The following is a 20,955-nucleotide window of genomic DNA, read 5'->3' on the forward strand; positions in this document are numbered from 1 at the left end:
TGGTCAAGCCACCAGGCTGCTGTGCCTTTATGTTTAATGTTACATGAAACTATTGCTGTATCAGCTTGTCACTTAGAGTTGTGTATATATTTAATTACAGTGTTGTGACCAGAGTGCTGTGCTGGCTGACTCTGTGGTAGCTAGCAGCAGACAAATGTGAAGTCTTCTAGCTTTTGGAATCTAGTTAGGCCCCTTAATAGGGATACCAACGCTTTTTTTCTGTCACATTAGGTTGTTAATCAATTCAGGGGTACTGATTTGATTTAGTGAGAAAGTATAGAGGATTGAAAAGGTCAGACTATTGGTAGTGAAGCCTGGTAATATCAAGGATTTCTGAGAAATGATTTTGTGAAGGAAGAAGAGCACTTGAAAAGTTGCTTAACAAGCTGAAGTGCTTGTGTGTGGATAAATCCTGGTCATAGTTTTGGCTCTTGATTGTTTATTAAATTTTCATGAAACTGCTGTTTAAATACAGAGATGTTTTTGCCTGTTATACAGCTGAAAATAAGGTGTTTCCCCTACTTAACATTGTTTTCTTTCTAAGATAAAGAAAAATCAGGAACACTTTTCCGAAGAAAATCAATATTTACTGAAATTTCTGTAAGATACAGTGAAAGGTGTTCTTTTTGTGTGGTTGTAATTTTTGCATTTTCACAGTTGTATTTCATTTGCAAAATGTAGATTCTGTGATAATTTAGTCCAAGATAGATAACATGTTTACTGTATCAACCGATTTTATCCCCCAAATGAGGTAAAAAGGACAATTGGAATTTACTGAGTTAATCGAAAACTGCAAATACAACTTTTGAAATATGATTTTAACTTACACAGGGAGGTAAGAATTTTCCAAAAAATATGGAATCTTGTAACCTATTTTGTGATATAATTAATTAATCTTAATTTTTCTGCACATCAGTAACACAATAAATCAATCTAATGAAATTTTCTATTTGTAACCCGTTTTGGCGGAACATATTATTTTTTTATTCATCCTTCCATATTTCCATTTGTCTTTGGGTCTACAGTGTAAAGTTACCCACAGTTAAGCAAGGATCATGCAACTTTGCTTACACATTGGTTATACTAAGACAATGTGCATTGTACCAAATCTAGAGCCGACAATTGCCTTTTTTTTACAGAGTTATTGCCCTTTGTTAAAATTTCTCATCTGGAATAGGACTTTTCATGCATTTTAAGAAGTACAATTATACTTAGTGTATATATTGGTTATATTTAGACCTTGTGCAGTGTACCAAAGTCAGGGTCCACAACCCTCTTAATAACAGAGTTATTGTCCTTTATTTAAATTTTGTTTCCAATGAAGTTGTTTTCAGGGAGCATTGATCAGTTTCACTGATCATCTTGTATCACTTTGCCTTTTATTGTCTTTATTTAGTGTTAACAGACATTATTTATTCTTTCTTATGTTACACATTTAAAGTCAGAATGTGAAAGATGTACCAAACACTTCATGTCTTAAAGATTATCGTGATCACATATATGGTACATTGTACAACAGTTTGTATCATACTCTTACTACCATTTGTATCATCTAATGCCTGGTCAGGATATTATAGTGGCAACTATAGAACTGACCACCATCATACAGACTGGTCATAATATTAATGCAATGAACCATAGAATTAGGGAACTCTTACAGTTTGTTCACCTTATCAGAACATGTTTGAAGGTAGGGAACACAAACAGGACTAAGAAAACATGATGTAATACTCATTTAGTATTTACAATACTTCAGGTACCTTTGTAAATAATACCTGTTTGTTTTATTTACAGCCCAATGACCAGGGAAACTAATGCTGGTGCTTCTGTCTGAAGATAAACATGAACAACCCTGTTCACCGACAGCGAATCAGAAAATGTGGTTGGTTGCGAAAGCAAGGTGGGATGGTGAAGACATGGCACCGTCGCTGGTTCTGTCTCAACGGTGACTGCCTCTTCTACTTCAGCAAAGAGGATGACCTAAGGGCACTTGGCTCCATCTTCCTCCCAGGCAACAGGGTGGTGGAGCATCCCTTTAACCCAGATGACCCGGAAAAGTTTCTACTGGAGATATTTCCAGGTACACATATGATTGTATATGCAATTTTTCCAACATAGATTTAATAGATTCTCAGAACTTTTTACTTTGTAGTGAAGGAAATAGACAAATTCTTTGCTTTCTTACCTACACTCTTCTTATCTGGTGAAAGATTTTGTATAATAAAGGAATCACTAAAATAGGATATTTGAACGCTGGAGGGTTACATCACTGCCAGTCCATACACTGGATTAATGTCAAAGTCATTCCTGTCCCGAAATAGGGTCATAGTTCAAAGTTCAAAGAGTGCACATAGATTCCTGTATCTTATTTCATTTCTTATGGCCTGAAGTAAAGTTAGTGTGTCCAAAGAATTCTTCACTAAATATGGGTGTATATCCCTCAATATTTTTGCTTTTAAGTGTTTAGAAAAGAACTTGAAGCTTTTAAGTTGTATCATGCCTTGACAAATTCATTGTGTAAGAGGATGACTTTTGACCTCAAAAGCAGACTTTCCCTGTTACTAAGTTTCAAACAGATTGAATCGATCAATTTTGTTGAGTTATTTCCTGATGTTTTTGTCTAGTAGTATTGAGATTTGAGAAGTGAAATAAGAAAATGAGTTAAAAAAAATCAGATAATGTATTGTGAGAGGTTTTGTTGCATTACAAACCATTGTTAGAAATACAAAGAATTCTCCTTTTTTACACGAAGTGTGGTTTGTTGTAAGGTATGACGATGATGTCTTTCAGATAAAAAGGGAAAACGTATGACAGGTGAGACTTGTTTGTACACATTGTTTTATTCGTGTCCAGGGTTTCACTAACTACCTTCCTGTAGCCATGCTTACGTTGAAGTCTTTTACACTTTTACTTAAGGCAGTTTTAGATAACTTCACCTAAAATCTGCCCACTATCCAAACAGTTCAAATAATGCTGTTATGAAAGTTTATTTCATTGCATGATCAACCTGAAGAAATAATCTGATTTTTTATTTTGTTTGCATATAATTTAACAAGTTTGATATTAGAATTAATTTATATGACTGTTACTTGCACATGGTATGCATGACAAGTTCAGTGGCTAAACACTGAAGCCATAACCGTCCTGTTCTAAAAGCATTTAACCTGACCATCTGACAAATATTTCATCTATGGAACAGCTTTTGTATTTCAGTTTTATCAACTCTGTTGTATGCTTTTATATACTTTCATTTTATCCCCTTTAATTAGATGAGAGTGAACTACTTGCTATTCCCCTATCAGTCCCCTACTAGTCCCTTACCAGTCCCCTACTACTCCCCTACCAGTCCCCTACTACTCCCCTACCAGTCCCCTACTACTCCCTTACCAGTCCCTTACTACTCCCCTACTAGCCCCCTACCAGTCCCTTACTACCCTACCAGTCCCCTACTTCTCCCCTACAACTCCCCTACTACTCCCCTGCCAGTCCCCTACTACTCCCTTACCAGTCCCCTACTACTCCCCTACTAGCCCCCTACCAGTCCCCTACTACTATCTTACCAGTCCCCTACTACTCCCTTACCAGTCCCCTACTACTCCCCTACCAGTCCCCTACTACTCTCCTACCGGTCCCCTACTTCTCCCCTACCAGTCCCCTACTACTCCCTTACCAGTCCCCTACTAATCCCTTACCAGTCCCCTACTACTCCCCTACCAGCCCCCTACTTCTCCCCTACCAGTCCCCTACTACTCCCTTACCAGCCCCCTACTACTCCCCTACCAGTCCCCTACTACTCCCCTACCAGTCCCCTACTAGTCCCTTACCAGTCCCATACTACTCCCCAAGCAGTCCCCTTCTACCCCTTTGCTAGTCCCTTACTACTCCCCTGCCAGCTCCCTACTACTCCCCTACCAGTCCCCTACTACTCCCTTACCAGCCCCCTACTAATGAAACTGAGATTTCTTTTCATTAAACCTACAGATAATGTGGCTTCATAATTACAAGTTGCAGGTCAACACAGGTCAAGTTTGAAAATCATATGTTTTATATCTTAACATAATGAAAATATACTACTATACATTTTGGAAACCTTTAACATTCAATGGTGGAAAATAGGTCACTGTCACTATAAATAAATACCTTATGTTATTATTCTATAGACTTTTATCTTATCTGGTTATCACAAAACTTGACAAGTGTGTGTTTTCCACAAAACTTAACGAGTATGTGTTTTACAAGAAAAGGTTATAGTTTCTATAAACTGAATCTGATCTCATTCTTTTACAGACTATATTTCTGCCATGCTTTCTGAAAGTTTAACATACTTGTTCACAAACACTTCTTGTACAAGTTCTCTCTCAAACTCTCATGAGTGAAAAACAAGTTCATTGTTGCTATCATCACTGTTCAGATTTTCTTTTACTCCATTATCTTGGATTTCACAAACATATTCACAAGCAGCAGACTGCTATGTTTAATTCTCTGAGATATATCATCAATCAATATTTTTATGATTTTCAACACCAAATTCATTTCAGATGCCATGGCACCATCATTCTGCTGGCTTTATTAAAATATGTCCCCACAATCTGTGGTGGGGGCATGTGTTGTTATCCATGTCATCATTATATCGTAAACCGAAATCCTCAGCAGTTCTGCATACATTTCTTAACAAAACCAATAACACTCAATAATTCCAAACTTCTCTTTGGTTGGTACTTGTTGTTGATGAAATGCTATAAACAGTTTCAAAACATCCCCTCTTTGACTGAGTTTGGGTTTGATATGAGTATGAAGTTTGCCATTATGTAAATAAAAACATTTCTGATCCTAGAGTTTGTGGTATCACCTCTGGTGTTTATAGTTTAGTTTGGACATGATGTAGACAAGTTCAGTTCATGATTTGTTAGTTTGAGGTCACAATGAAAATTCATTTCAGGTTCTGCCATCACTGCAGTCACCATTGTTCTCCATAACATCGCTTTTTAGCTTGCTTTGGACACAGGTTTGAAAACTTTGGATATGGAAATCTTTGGTCAAATATTTATAAATTTCACTGTCATTTAAAAGAACGTCACCATTCTTACAATGTTACTAGTGTGTGCAGATTTTGTCACAGATCTACATTAACTGTGTACTTGTCTAATACTAATAGCACTGCAGGTACCTCTAAATCTGGTGCCAGACTAAAGTCCTGTATACCAGACTCCAAAATCATAAACGTGTAAAATCAAATAAAATATCAAAATTTAATAGAATTATTCGAGACTAAATATTGTATGTTGAGATTGCCTTCCGATGAATTGGACTCTAAATCTCCAAATTTTCATGTCTGCAAACTAATCAACAGATAGACCTAGACAAGGATCATAGTACTATTGGATTTAACCATGATATCAAGTGCCGTTTTACATTTTTTAAAAACCGTCAAATTTGAGCAGCACAAAATTATCTAGGATTTTACAGTATAGTAGATTTCCCTCGGCAGGTCAGGGTACGAGGGTAATGTGAGTCTTGTTCTGTGTCAACAGACTCTTCCTTGCTCTGTGCTGATATAGTTTCCCTTGTCGATCTAGACATGCAGGGTACAAATAGGTCCATCTATTCTAGCTTGTGTAATTAAATTGGTAGTGCTGCTGTAAGCTCCATGTAACCTGTGTTTGGAGGAAATTAGAACATTATTTCATCTAAGGAACAACTATATGGAATTTAAGTTGAAAAAATACTGAAGTAGAAAGAAGATTAAAAATGTTTGGGTAGTGAGATGAATGTGTATTGCAAGAAAGTTACATTGGCTGACATATGTGGTCTGTCAACTGTGTGGGAGATAGGAGTGCTGGCAGTGACATCATCTCAGTGTCGCCAGTCTTATCGATGTTAACACCACTGGAGGTGTTAATGCAGTCTTTACAATTCCCATATGTACACAACTTCTAATGCTAATTAATTACATGAACTATCAGACAAGATTTATATGATATTGTAAACAAATTTGAAAATACAGTTAATTACGAAGATGATTTTTTTTAAAAGAATTTTTCCTGTGAATATTTTACATGTTGTTGTTTGAATTTCTTTAATCTAACCCATACTGATTAAACATTGTGGCTTCCAAAATTATAAGTAATCTGTACTTATAATTTATATTGGGCTGAAAACAAATTATTGTCGCATTGGCTAATATTGACTGTGAATGTTGTTAATGTGAAGCTCTGAAGTTCTTATCATTGGCCTGTCAACATGTTAATGTGTCTCCTCAGCTTCCATTCCCTTTTAAGTAATGAGTATGTCTCCTTGACAGCCTTCAAACATGTTAATTTGTCTCCATGACTACCATTGGCTTTTCAACATGTTAACTTGTCTTCCAGACTGCCATTGACCTTTCAACATGTCAACTTGTATATGCGACTATCACTGGCCTTTCAACCTGTTCACTTGTCTCCTTGATTGCCATTGGCCTTTCAACATGTTAACTTGTCTCCTTGATTGCCATTTGCCTATCAACATGTAAACTTGTCTACTCAATTGCCATTGGCCTTTCAACATGTAAACCTATCTACTCAATTGCCATTGGCCTTTCAACATGTAAACCTGTCTACTCACTTGACATTGGCCTTTCAACCTGTTAACTTGTCTCCTTGATTGCCATTGGCTTTTCAACCTGTTCAATTGTCTCCTTGATCGCCATTTGCCTTTCAACATGTTAACTCGACTACTCAATTGCCATTGGCCTTTTAGCATGTTAACTTGTCTCCTGGACTGCTGTTGGCCTTTTAGCATGTTAAGGTGTGTCTCTGACTGCCATTGATTGGCCTTTCAACATGTCAACATGTCTCCTCAACTGCCATTGGTCTCTGTTGGTTGTCATCAGTGTGATACATTACAGTACAATAGGGAGTGTTGTGTACAGCCAAACAGCACGGTTAGTTTGTAGTCAGTACTCACTGCCTCCCTTCACTTTTGTTGTATTTTTGTATATTTTTGTTATCTTGAGCATTTTTAGTAAACAGCATACTACTTACAGAATTAATTATTCTGGAAAACAGGTATATATATGTTAAAGAGAACTAGAGATTTACATTGCCCACATTGACATCTGAATATACTAGGTTTTTGCAATGATTCCATATCATTATTTTGTCATATGCCATCAACAAAACCTTTACATTGTGGATTCATTGTAGCATGGAATTTTTAAGTGTTGTTTATCTATTGACAAATCTCTTGATTACTATGCAATATTTTGATGAAATGTTAAGCATGCACTTTTGTGATATAATTCTCAGACCTCATTGTGGTGTCATTTGGTTTCTGCATGTGTTTTTTTTTAACTTATTCTTCAAAATTGATTAATGATACTTGATTTCAAGGGGATTGTTGTGGATAAAATTGATTCAGTTTTGGCATTGGAGTAAAGAAAATTTGTGAAACAAAACACATTATTACCGTTATACTGTATATCACTTAGATTTTGCAAAAAATTTTATTTTCCGTATTTACCTCTTGTGACATATTTGCATATACCTGATTTTGTGAATGGAAATTTGAAACAACTTTTAATTTGTGAATGATGGGCTATTAGATATATAGACTCCGGTATCGGTAACAGAACCAGCAAGGATGTTGTTGGAAATTATTTCTGTACAAAGAATTGTGAGGGATATCAATTGGCAATTGATTCACTTGGCGTATTAATCTATAGACATGATCATGTACACAGAAACAACCAGTAATTGCTATTGTGATTGAAGTTTTAAAAAAGATGACTTTATTATTTTGAAAACCTCTAGACTTAATTGTGTAGAGAGAGAAAAAACAATTAGTAATTTCTGTGAATGAAGTTTAAAAAAAGGTGACTTTGTTATTTCGAAAACCTCTAGACTTAATTGTGTAGAGAGAGAAAAACAACCAGTAATTTCTGTAGCATATCATGTAAAAAAAAAGACAAAATGTTTAGACTTGTAGAAAGAGAAAAAGCAAGCAGTAGTCTTTAGTAGTATCTACTAGTATTGTATTAATGTTTTAAGAGAGTCCTTAGTTATGTTATATAAAAGTGAGGATTACGTCATGCTTTTGACAGTTGTAACTTGTTCAGGTTGTAGAAACTTCTTATTTTAACCCATGTTTTATACAAGATACTGTTCAGGAAGGAGAAAATTAAAATAATGTAACACCCTTTTTCACAATGAGATCTGATTTGAGATCCTTGATCCATCTATCATTTATTTGCTTATCAACAATTTCTTTAAGTGACCTTTCTGATGATCCTTATGAGTCAAGGTGAAAGTGTAAAAGCTCACACTCTTTAAAGTATTATCAGATTTATTTTTACATTACAATATACAATGACATCAAGTGTTTATACATGAAACAGACAAAACTTTGCAGTCAAACAGGATTATCTATCAAACGATTAATGTTATTGCTTCCTGTTGATATCTACATATCATTGTGTGTGAATTTTCACTGATGAATTTAGAGGTGATTTGCGCTCTTGATAAGTATATACAATGTAGATTTTATATTGTGGACAGACCAGAAAATCTTCCTGATCATAGCTGATACACAATATTCTAACTTCAGAGTAATAACAGTAGTGAGGTGATGGTGGCTGCCTGAACAAGCTAAATAGATTTATACATCATTATTATTATGCCAGTGCCTGTAAATTGACAGTCCAGTTACTAGCATATATACAATATACCAATATAGTCTACAAGTATACACATAATGTACCAAAACAACACATTTATCATCATATTTGCTATATAATATTACCACAGTCTGCTAATATCTTTACATCATTTTATTTCATCTCAACCACATATAAGTTTTCATGAATTACCACTGTTATCCATGGTAAGGTGTAATGTTTAGCTCCCTTCCACTTCTTGGGAAGGAAAGGTAGTTTGTTGTGTTCTGATCATTTACAATCTGACTTTGAAAACCCGCAATAACTTAAATGATTCTGAGGTCAACATAATTTCCAGATATTCGAGTTTGTTCCTTTCTCCTATTTATCAATTAAACCACCATAGTAATAGTTACAGAGATATTTATGTCAGACAATTTCTTATCTTCTTAGAATCCTGTTTCAAACTCAGCCAATTTATGTCAGACAATTTCTTATCTTCTTAGAATCCTGTTTCAAACTCAGCCAATTTATGTCAGACAATTTCTTCTCTTCTTAGAATCCTGTTTCAAACTCAGCCAATTTATGAAAACAAATGGTTATCAGATTGTCAGGGATTTTGTGTGGATATTAAGTGACTGGATTATCATAAATACAAAAACTCTGAATGACCTTAGTCACTTTGTATTTCACCTTCAAATGCAGTCCTTTAGAAAACTGTCTGTTTGGATGTATCCAGATTAAGGGTGAAATTTGGTAGGTTTGATAGCTATTGTCATTTACACTTTAGTTTGAGATGGAATTGAAAGACGTGGAAGGCACAACAACTTGTTCCTAGCTGTGTCAGATGGCTTTAGATTCAGCCCATTTGGAAGAACAACTAACTGTCACCTTAGCTCGTAATTTGTATGAATACTGCATGTGAAGTTTGTTTTTGTGTAAAATTACTGAAAGGAACACGACAAAACTTTTCATATATTTTTTGTATATTGGTGATTTCTTTATTATAAGATGGATAAACATCAAACAAATTGTCCAAAAAATGTGATTTTCTTTACATGATCCTCTTAGAGCTTGTTCATTTATGTTCCTTAACAATGAGAAGAAATAAGAAAAAACCTCTATATAAATGTATCAGCATAAACATTTTTCCTTGATGGTCAAAAAGATGGCTCTCAGTTCTCTTGTTCCAACATTAATCCATGCAAGTTTTTACTTAATGTCTGCATTTTCACTGACAATGATTTAACAGACTGTAAATGTCTGCTGTTATAAAGTCCTAGCCAGTCACTCAGTTTCTAGCACAAGTAAATGTTACATTATTGTATGTTTTGCCTATGGTTGTATTGACATTCTTCACAAACTTTTGTTAAAATGGATGTTGTTTATTGTTCTTGGTATCAAACAGGATTTGGATCATGGCATTCAGTCGTTTGTTTTAAGTTTCTGTATTTGGGTTTTAATATATATGAGAGGAAGGATTTATATACATGTAAGTTCACTGTCACATAATTCTTAAACATATCCTGTTAGGAAGTTAGTCTGTGTTTGCCCTGTGGCTGTCCTGCCACCTGAACAGAGGACATAATTTAGTCTGTGTTTGCCCTGTGGCTGTATTGCCACCTGAACAGAGGACATAAGTTAGTCTGTGTTTGCCCTGTGGCTGTACTGCCACCTGAACAGAGGACATAAGTTAGTCTGTGTTTGCCCTGTGGCTGTACTGCCACCTGAACAAGAGGACATAATTTAGTCTGTGTTTGCCCTGTGGCTGTACTGCCACCTGAACAGAGGACATAAGTTAGTCTGTGTTTGCCCTGTGGCTGTACTGCCACCTGAACAGAGGACATAAGTTAGTCTGTGTTTGCCCTGTGGCTGTACTGCCACCTGAACAGAGGACATAAGTTAGTCTGTGTTTGCCCTGTGTCTGTACTGCCACCTGAACAGAGGACATAAGTTAGTCTGTGTTTGCCCTGTGGCTGTGCCACCTGCCATAAGTTAGTCTGTGTTTGCCGTGTCTGTACTGCCACCTGAACAGAGGACATAAGTTAGTCTGTGTTTGCCCTGTGTCTGTACTGCCACCTGAACAGAGGACATAAGTTAGTCTGTGTTTGCCCTGTGTCTGTACTGCCACCTGAACAGAGGACATAAGTTAGTCTGTGTTTGCCCTGTGGCTGTCCTGCCACCTGAACAGAGGACATAAGTTAGTCTGTGTTTGCCCTGTGGCTGTACTGCCACCTGAACAGAGGACATAAGTTAGTCTGTGTTTGCCCTGTGGCTGTAATGCCACCTGAACAGAGGACATAAGTTAGTCTGTGTTTGCCCCTGTGGCTGTTACTGTGCCACCTGAACAGAGGACATAAGTTAGTCTGTGTTTGCCCTGTGTCTGTACTGCCACCTGAACAGAGGACATAAGTTAGTCTGTGTTTGCCCTGTGTCTGTACTGCCACCTGAACAGAGGACATAAGTTAGTCTGTGTTTGCCCTGTGGCTGCTGCCACCTACTGCCACCTGAACAGAGGACATAAGTTAGTCTGTGTTTGCCCTGTGTCTGTACTGCCACCTGAACAGAGGACATAAGTTAGTCTGTGCTGTTGCCACCTGCCCTGTGTTTGCCCTGTGGCTGTCCTGCCACCTGAACAGAGGACATAAGTTAGTCTGTGTTTGCCCTGTGGCTGTACTGCCACCTGAACAGAGGACATAAGTTAGTCTGTGTTTGCCCTGTGGCTGTACTGCCACCTGAACAGAGGACATAAGTTAGTCTGTGTTTGCCCTGTGGCTGTACTGCCACCTGAACAGAGGACATAAGTTAGTCTGTGTTTGCCCTGTGGCTGTACTGCCACCTGAACAGAGGACATAAGTTAGTCTGTGTTTGCCCTGTGGCTGTACTGCCACCTGAACAGAGGACATAATTTAGTCTGTGTTTGCCCTGTGGCTGTACTGCCACTTGAACAGAGGACATAAGTTAGTCTGTGTTTGCCCTGTGGCTGTACTGCCACCTGAACAGAGGACATAAGTTAGTCTGTGTTTGCCCTGTGTCTGTACTGCCACCTGAACAGAGGACATAAGTTAGTCTGTGTTTGCCCTGTGTCTGTACTGCCACCTGAACAGAGGACATAAGTTAGTCTGTGTTTGCCCTGTGTCTGTACTACCACTTGAACAGAGGACATAAGTTAGTCTGTGTTTGCCCTGTGTCTGTACTACCACTTGAACAGAGGACATAAGTAAGTCTGTGTTTGCCCTGTGGCAGTACTGCCACCTGAACAGAGGACATAAGTTAGTCCGTGTTTGGCCTGTGGCTGTACTGCCACCTGAACAGAGGACGTAAGTTAGTCTGTGTTTGCCCTGTGGCTGTACTGCCACCTGAACAGAGGACATAAGTTAGTCTGTGTTTGCCCTGTGGCTGTACTGCCACTTGAACAGAGGACATAAGTTAGTCTGTGTTTGCCCTGTGGCTGTACTGCCACCTGAACAGAGGACATAAGTTAGTCTGTGTTTGCCCTGTGTCTGTACTGCCACCTGAACAGAGGACATAAGTTAGTCTGTGTTTGCCCTGTGGCTGTCCTGCCACCTGAACAGAGGACATAAGTTAGTCTGTGTTTGCCCTGTGGCTGTACTGCCACTTGAACAGAGGACATAAGTTAGTCTGTGTTTGCCCTGTGGCTGTCCTGCCACCTGAACAGAGGACATAAGTTAGTCTGTGTTTGCCCTGTGGCTGTACTGCCACCTGAACAGAGGACATAAGTTAGTCTGTGTTTGCCCTGTGGCTGTGCTACCACCTGAACAGAGGACATAAGTTAGTCTGTGTTTGCCCTGTGGCTGTCCTGCCACCTGAACAGAGGACATAAGTTAGTCTGTGTTTGCCCTGTGGCTGTTCTGCCACCTGAACAGAGGACATAAGTTAGTCTGTGTTTGCCCTGTGGCTGTACTGCCACTTGAACAGAGGACATAAGTTAGTCTGTGTTTGCCCTGTGGCTGTCCTGCCACTTGAACAGAGGACATAAGTTAGTCTGTGTTTGCCCTGTGGCAGTACTGCCACCTGAACAGAGGACATAAGCTAGTCCGTGTTTGGCCTGTGGCTGTACAGCCACCTGAACAGAGGACGTAAGTTAGTCTGTGTTTGCCCTGTGGCTGTACTGCCACCTGAACAGAGGACATAATTTAGTCTGTGTTTGCCCTGTGGCTGTACTGCCACTTGAACAGAGGACATAAGTTAGTCTGTGTTTGCCCTGTGGCTGTACTGCCACCTGAACAGAGGACATAAGTTAGTCTGTGTTTGCCCTGTGTCTGTACTGCCACCTGAACAGAGGACATAAGTTAGTCTGTGTTTGCCCTGTGGCTGTGCTACCACCTGAACAGAGGACATAAGTTAGTCTGTGTTTGCCCTGTGTCTGTACTACCACTTGAACGGAGGACATAAGTTAGTCTGTGTTTGCCCTGTGGCTGTCCTGCCACCTGAACAGAGGACATAAGTTAGTCTGTGTTTGCCCTGTGTCTGTTCTACCACTTGAACAGAGGACATAAGTTAGTCTGTGTTTTCCCTGTGGCTGTACTGCCACCTGAACAGAGGACATAAGTTAGTCTGTGTTTGCCCTGTGTCTGTACTGCCACCTGAACAGAGGACATAAGTTAGTCTGTGTTTGCCCTGTGGCTGTCCTGCCACCTGAACAGAGGACATAAGTTAGTCTGTGTTTGCCCTGTGGCTGTACTGCCACTTGAACAGAGGACATAAGTTAGTCTGTGTTTGCCCTGTGGCTGTCCTGCCACCTGAACAGAGGACATAAGTTAGTCTGTGTTTGCCCTGTGGCTGTACTGCCACCTGAACAGAGGACATAAGTTAGTCTGTGTTTGCCCTGTGGCTGTCCTGCCACCTGAACAGAGGACATAAGTTAGTCTGTGTTTGTCCTGTGGCTGTACTGCCACCTGAACAGAGGACATAAGTTAGTCTGTGTTTGCCCTGTGGCTGTACTGCCACTTGAACAGAGGACATAAGTTAGTCTGTGTTTGCCCTGTGTCTGTACTACCACTTGAACAGAGGACATAAGTTAGTCTGTGTTTGCCCTGTGGCTGTACTGCCACTTGAACAGAGGACATAAGTTAGTCTGTGTTTAACCTGTGGCTGTACTGCCACCTGAACAGAGGACATAAGTTAGTCTGTGTTTGCCCTGTGTCTGTACTACCACTTGAACAGAGGACATAAGTTAGTCTGTGTTTGCCCTGTGGCTGTACTGCCACTTGAACAGAGGACATAAGTTAGTCTGTGTTTAACCTGTGGCTGTACTGCCACCTGAACAGAGGACATAAGTTAGTCTGTGTTTGCCCTGTGGCTGTGCTACCACCTGAACAGAGGACATAAGTTAGTCTGTGTTTGCCCTGTGTCTGTTCTACCACTTGAACAGAGGACATAAGTTAGTCTGTGTTTTTCCTGTGTCTGTACTGCCACTTGAACAGAGGACATAAGTTAGCCTGTGTTGCCCTGTGGCTGTACTACCACCTGAACAGAGGACATCAGTTAGCCTGTGTTTGCCCTGTTGCTATGATGCAGTTGGAATATTGGCGTTATCCCATGTTTTACTCTGTGACAGTGATGTCACTGGAACAGTGTACACCTGAATGCCAACTTTTCTTTTCTAATCGTTTTTACTATATAAATTCATTTTTTTAATCTGTTTAGGACCAGTCCAATCCAAGATGACACCTAACCATGATACATTTTTATTATGGGCTGCAACTGCAGAAGAAAGAGACACATGGATCAAGGCCCTTCGCAAGATTATGCATGCACCATTTGGAGGAGGTAAGTTAGAGTTTATGAACACAAAATGATTGTTGAACAATTAAAAGATGACAGCATTAATGTTCAGGGATAATTAGGAATTCAAATGGGGGCGTGGTCAAATGGGGAGGGGGAGGGTCAAATGGGGAGGGGGAGGGTCAAATGGGAGGCGGTCAAATGGGGGGGGGGGTCAAATAAGGCATGGTCAAATGGGGGCTGGTCAAATCGGGAGGGGTCTGGTCAAATGGGGAGGGGGAGGGTCAAATGGGGAGGGGGAGAGTCAAATGGGAGGCGGTCAAATCGGGAGGGGTCTGGTCAAATGTGGAAGTGGAGGGTCAAATGGGAGCGGTCAAATGGGGGGGGGGGTCAAATGGGGGGTGGACAAATGGGAGGTGCTCATGGGAGGTGGTCAAATGGGAGCTGGTCAAATGGGGGGTGGTCAAATGGAGGGGGGGGTGGTCAAATGGGAGGTGCTCATGGGAGGTGGTCAAATGGGGGGTTGGGGGGTCAAATGGGAGCTGGTCAAATGGGGGGTGGGGGGTCAAATGGGGAGGGGGAGAGTCAAATGGGAGGCGGTCAAATCGGGAGGGGTCTGGTCAAATGGGGAAGTGGAGGGTCAAATGGGAGGCGGTCAAATGGGGGGGTCAAATGGGGGGTGGACAAATGGGAGGTGCTCATGGGAGGTGGTCAAATGGGAGCTGGTCAAATGGGGGGGGGGGGGTCAAATGGAGGGGGGGTGGTCAAATGGGAGGTGCTCATGGGAGGTGGTCAAATGGGGGGTTGGGGGGTCAAATGGGAGCTGGTCAAATGGGGGGTGGGGGGGTCAAATGGGAGGTGGTCAAATGGGGTTGGTCAAATGGAGGATGGTCAAAATGGTGGTGGTCAAGTGAAGGGTGGTCAAATGGGGGGTGGTCAAATGGGATGTGGTCAAATGGGAGGTGGTCAAATGGGAGATGGTCAAATGGGAGGTGGTCAAACGGGATGTGGTGAAATGGGGCGTGGTCAAATGGGAGGTGGTCAAATGGGAGGTGGTCAAACGGGAGTGGCCAGATGGGAGTGGCCAGATGGGAGTGGCCAAATGGGGAGGGGCTGGACAACTTGTTATACTATGTATCATAGACCTCTATGGATGGAGTGTATAAAGTCTTGTGTGCCTGGTTATATCAAGCAAAGGAATCATAGACCTTTATGGGTCGAGTGTATTGAGTTTTGCATACCTGGTTACATCAAGGTAAATTTCTTGATAGTGGAACTGAATAACACTCATCTTCATTTTCAGCTATTTTTGGGCAGAGTCTACAGGACACCATGGCATATGAGAGAAAGTACTGTCGTAGAGTCCCTTACATCATAACCCACAGTGTGGAATTTTTACGGCAGTATGGAATGGAAGCAGAAGGCATCTTTAGGTTTGTGTGCTTAACCTCCTTCTTTATCAGGTTTACAACTTATTCCATGATTTAGTTTCAATACTTGAGGATATTACAATGCATATATTAGGGTTCTGGTCAATACAATTTACAAAACATTAAATATTTACATCAAGCTGTACATTTGTAAAAATAAGTTCTAATTCATCAATTTTATGAATTTGCTTTGTATAATTAATCGTATTGTAATCTTACTGTGTTGCTATTCCATCAGTTGTCAAGCTGGCAATCGTGGAGTTTTAGGGAGCGTAAATGGGAAAAAATACTTTCATAATGTAAATATAACAGATAATTTTTTCTTTTTTTACCCACCATCATCAGATGGTGGGAATGGGTAGAACTATTCAAATCACCTTTAGTCTGTCCTCTATTGTCAGCTGTCCTAGTCTGTGGTATGTCCCTCCATTAACAATATTTGTTATTGCTATTTCATGAGAAGTACAAAATGGATCTTTCTCAAATTTCATATGAAGGTTCCCCTTGGTCCCTTGTTGTGCCAATTAGATTTTGAGACTGATCAGAAAAAAATAAAATGGCTTCCAGCTGACCATCTTGGATATGTTAAATAGATATTTCAACTTGATGCACTGAATGTCATTTGAAAAATTGAAAAAAAAAAAATGCAGTTTACACATCAGTTAACAAAAGAAAAAAATGTTTTTCTTAAGTCAAATCTGTTCATAAGGTTGGTTGTCTGACCATTATTATTATCAAAATATAAGTTGTCTCTCCAGTCTTATAATCACGAGTTTGGTTGTCTGTCCTTTTGTGTGATTATGATCCTGGTTATCAGTCTGTATGATCATGAGTTTGGTTGTCTGTCCTTTTGTGTGGTTGTCTGTCCTTTTGTATGATTATGATCCTGGTTATCAGTCTGTATGATCACGAGTTTGGTGGTTATCAGTCTGTATGATCACGAGTTTGGTTGTCTGTCCTTTTGTGTGATTATGATCCTGGTTATCAGTCTGTATGATCATGAGTTTGGTTGTCTGTCCTTTCGTGTGGTTGTCTGTCCTTTTGTATGATTATGATCCTGGTTATCAGTCTGTATGATCACGAGTTTGGTTGTCTGTCCTTTTGTGTGATATGATCCTGGTTATTAGTCTGTATGATCACGAGTTTGGTTGTCTGTCCTTTTGTGTGATTATGATCCTGGTTATCAGTCTGTATGATCATGAGTTTGGTTGTCTGTCCTTTTGTGTGGTTGTCTGTCCTTTTGTGTGGTTGTCTGTCCTTTTGTGTGGTTGTCTGTCCTTTTGTGTGATTATGATCCTGGTTATCAGTCTTATAATCATGAGTTTGGTTGTCTGTCCTTTTGTGTGGTTGTCTGTCCTTTTGTGTGGTTGTCTGTCCTTTTGTGTGATTATGATCCTGGTTATCAGTCTGTATGATCACGAGTTTGGTTGTCTGTCCTTTTGTGTGGTTGTCTGTCCTTTTGTGTGGTTGTCTGTCCTTTTGTGTGATTATGATCCTGGTTATCAGTCTGTATGATCACGAGTTTGGTTGTCTGTCCTTTTGTGTGATTATGATCCTGGTTATCAGTCTGTATGATCATGAGTTTGGTTGTCTGTCCTTTTGTGTGGTTGTCTGTCCTTTTGTGTGATTATGATCCTGGTTATCAGTCTGTATGATCATGAGTTTGGTTGTCTGTCCTTTTGTGTGATTATGTCCTTTTGTGTGGTTGTCTGTCCTTTTGTGTGATTATGATCCTGGTTATCAGTCTGTATGATCATGAGTTTGGTTGTCTGTCCTTTTGTGTGGTTGTCTGTCCTTTTGTGTGATTATGATCCTGGTTATCAGTCTGTATGATCATGAGTTTGGTTGTCTGTCCTTTTGTGTGGTTGTCTGTCCTTTTGTGTGATTACGATTCTGTTTATCAGTCTGTATGATCATGAGTTTGGTTTTCTGTCCATCTGTATGATCATTCGCTGAAGTACGAAGCCATCAGTCTTGATTGAATCCTGCTGAGGATGACCCAGTTTATAATGTGAAGATGACATGATGGCTTTTACCACCAAGATATAATGTTGGCTTTCAGAATCATTAAACCAATCATTGCCCATCACTAAAAATGACAGCTTAAGGTCTTCAAACATGTGCTACGTTGAATGTATATAGCTGTGCTACAAGGTAAATTGATCAAGATTTTCATGTGTTTAACCTTTACCGGTAATATCATTTGTTAGATGTAAATGTGGTCACTTACATCACAACTAAGTGACCCTTCTGATGGTGGTAAAGACAAGTTACAGGGTGATCATTGTGTTTTATCCTGCAACTGGTGCTGCCATTGTCAGATTGCCTGCCACATATAGATTTTTTGATATATTTAGCAGTGACAGAAAACAGCTGTATTTTAGCACATGTATTAATTCTACATATTCACTTTCATAAAATTGCTTTTAGTATCCTTTGAAGTTTGGACTTATTTTTCCATAAGAAGCAATTATTTGTAGGTGCATCTTCAAGTACAATTCAGCATAATGTCAACGTCAGGTAAACAAAGGTTGAAAAGACTTCACAAACTGTTGAAGTTTTGATACAATACACCACACCACTGATACAATACACCACTGATACAATACACCACACCACTTTTACAATACACCACACCACTGATACAATACACCACACCACAGATACAATACACCACAGATACAATACACCACACCACAGATACAATACACCACTGATACAATACACCACAGATACAATACACCATACCACTGATACAATACACCACACCACAGATACAATACACCACAGATACAATACACCACACCACAGATACAATACACCACTGATACAATACACCACAGATACAATACACCACACCACTGATACAATACACCACACCACAGATACAATACACCACAGATACAATACACCACACCACTGATACAATACACCACAGATACAATACACCACACCACAGATACAATACACCACTGATACAATACACCACACCACAGATACAATACACCACACAGATGATGTAGTTAACCGTTGACAATGATATTGGTCTGATTTATACTTACATAGAACAACTGACATACTACTGATTAATGATTTTGACAGGTTGGCTGGTAGGACCTCTTTGATCAAGGATTACAAGGAAAAGTTTGACTGTGCAGAACCGGTGAAGTTTGATATAACAGAGATAGATGTCCACTCTGTGGCATCATTGGTGAAGATGTTCCTCAGGGAGCTTCCCGATTCCATCATTCCATCTCAGAGTTATCAAAAGTTCATGAATATTGCTTTGAATTTTCAAGATGCGCGAGATATTGACAGCAAAATGGAAGTTGTGGTGGAAGCTGGTGCAGCTATATCAGAACTTCCTGATGAAAATTACAACTCTCTGAATTATTTGTGTACATTTTTCCATGATGTAGGTGAAAAATCAGCTATTAATAAGATGACACCTCTAAATTTAGGGACTGTTTTAGGTCCTAATATTTTACGCAATATATCAGAGGTCAACACTCCTGAATTACTGATGGCAACGGCTGATCTCACACAACAATTGGCTTACATGATGATTTGCTACCCAGATAGAATATTTACCAAACAAACTGAGAGCCCCCCACATGTGCCTGTGGACACACTGCTCGATCTGAGTCCAGAGGAAGAGTCTAAAGATATTGGTAACATCCTCAAACCTATGATGGGGGAAGATAGCCTAAGTCAGCCTCTGATTCGCACATCTCTGCTGGAGGAGCTCAAAACCATTCAGTTTGCTGACAATGATGTGTTTTCCTCTCTACATAATGATCTATCACCTGTCAGTGACCTGTCCGACAAAACTTCGGAATCGGTCAGTTCCACAGATAATATGTGTGATGATAATATTGACACCGACAGACCAATTGCCCCAAAAAGGAAGAGTAAACTAGAACGAGGTAGACGTGTTAGTGAAAGGGCTAAGAATGATCCATGTCCTCCATCACCCACCTCTCCAACTTTGTACAATCCTGACAGATCAAGTCGTATTAAGCGCAATGTGAACTCTTTGAAAGTGAATGGGGCGGACATACAGAATCATGAATCTCAATGGACCAGAAAAACAGTACATGTCATGAACGAGGATGACAACATGTCAAGGTTGCGTCAGGAGGTTAAAGACCTGAATCAAACAATTGATGACATGAAACAAAAACATGAAGTAAAGATGTCAAAGTATGAGAATTGTATCAAGGCACTGTCATCAGAGCTGGAAACTATGAAGGATAAGTATGAAAAACGTGTCACTTCTCTGGAGAAATTGAAGAAAGATGAGATAAAAAATCTCTGTGCAAAGCTTGAATCTGAACGTTATTCAAGAAATGATGCTGTAAGGCGAGTGATGGAACTGCAGACAGAGCTACAGCAATATCAGACACAGTTTGGCAAGATTGATACGAAATAATGGTACTCACATATATAAAGATATAGACAGTAGCTAACCTCTATAGAACTATAAAGATATAGACAGTAACTGACCTCTATAGAACTATAAAGATATCGACAGTAACTGACCTCTATAGAACTATAAAGATATAGTCAGTAACTGACCTCTATAGATCTATATAGATATAGTCAGTAACTGACCTCTATAGAACTATAAAGATATAGACAGTAACTGACCTCTATAGAACTATAAAGATATAGACAGTAACTGACCTCTATAGAACTATAAAGATATAGACAGTAACTGACCTCTATAGAACTATAAAGATATAGACAGTAACTGACCTCTATAGAACTATAAAGATATAGACAGTAGCTGACCTCTATAGAACTATAAAGATATAGTCAGTAACTGACCTCTATAGATCTATATAGATATAGTCAGTAACTGACCTCTATAGAACTATAAAGATATAGACAGTAGCTGACCTCTATAGAACTATAAAGATATAGTCAGTAACTGACCTCTATAGATCTATATAGATATAGACAGTAGCTGACCTCTATAGATCTATATAGATATAGTCAGTAACTGACCTCTATAGATCTATATAGATATAGTCAGTAGCTGACCTCTATAGAACTATGATATCAGGACATTCGTGTCCAAGGTGCCATGAATTCTAATATCAATACATTGTACTTGAACTAAATTGTAACTCTAGTACATTG

General features: G+C 39.4%; 1 protein-coding gene across 1 annotated transcript; it reads left to right on the forward strand.

The window, feature by feature from the left end:
• The first annotated feature begins 1,842 nt into the window (after positions 1-1,842).
• Positions 1,843-20,242, forward strand: LOC132547275 (rho GTPase-activating protein 24-like). Its single transcript, XM_060211039.1, has 5 exons — positions 1,843-2,080; positions 2,791-2,814; positions 14,303-14,425; positions 15,684-15,813; positions 18,913-20,242. Exons 1-5 carry the CDS (start codon positions 1,843-1,845, stop codon positions 20,240-20,242), a joined length of 1,845 nt encoding a protein of 614 aa, XP_060067022.1.
• The last annotated feature ends 713 nt before the right edge of the window (positions 20,243-20,955 follow it).

Source organism: Ylistrum balloti, unplaced genomic scaffold (assembly GCF_031769215.1).
Source record: "Ylistrum balloti isolate Yb309-2 unplaced genomic scaffold, AGI_CSIRO_Ybal_v1 Utg369944, whole genome shotgun sequence".
Taxonomy (NCBI): domain Eukaryota; kingdom Metazoa; phylum Mollusca; class Bivalvia; order Pectinida; family Pectinidae; genus Ylistrum; species Ylistrum balloti.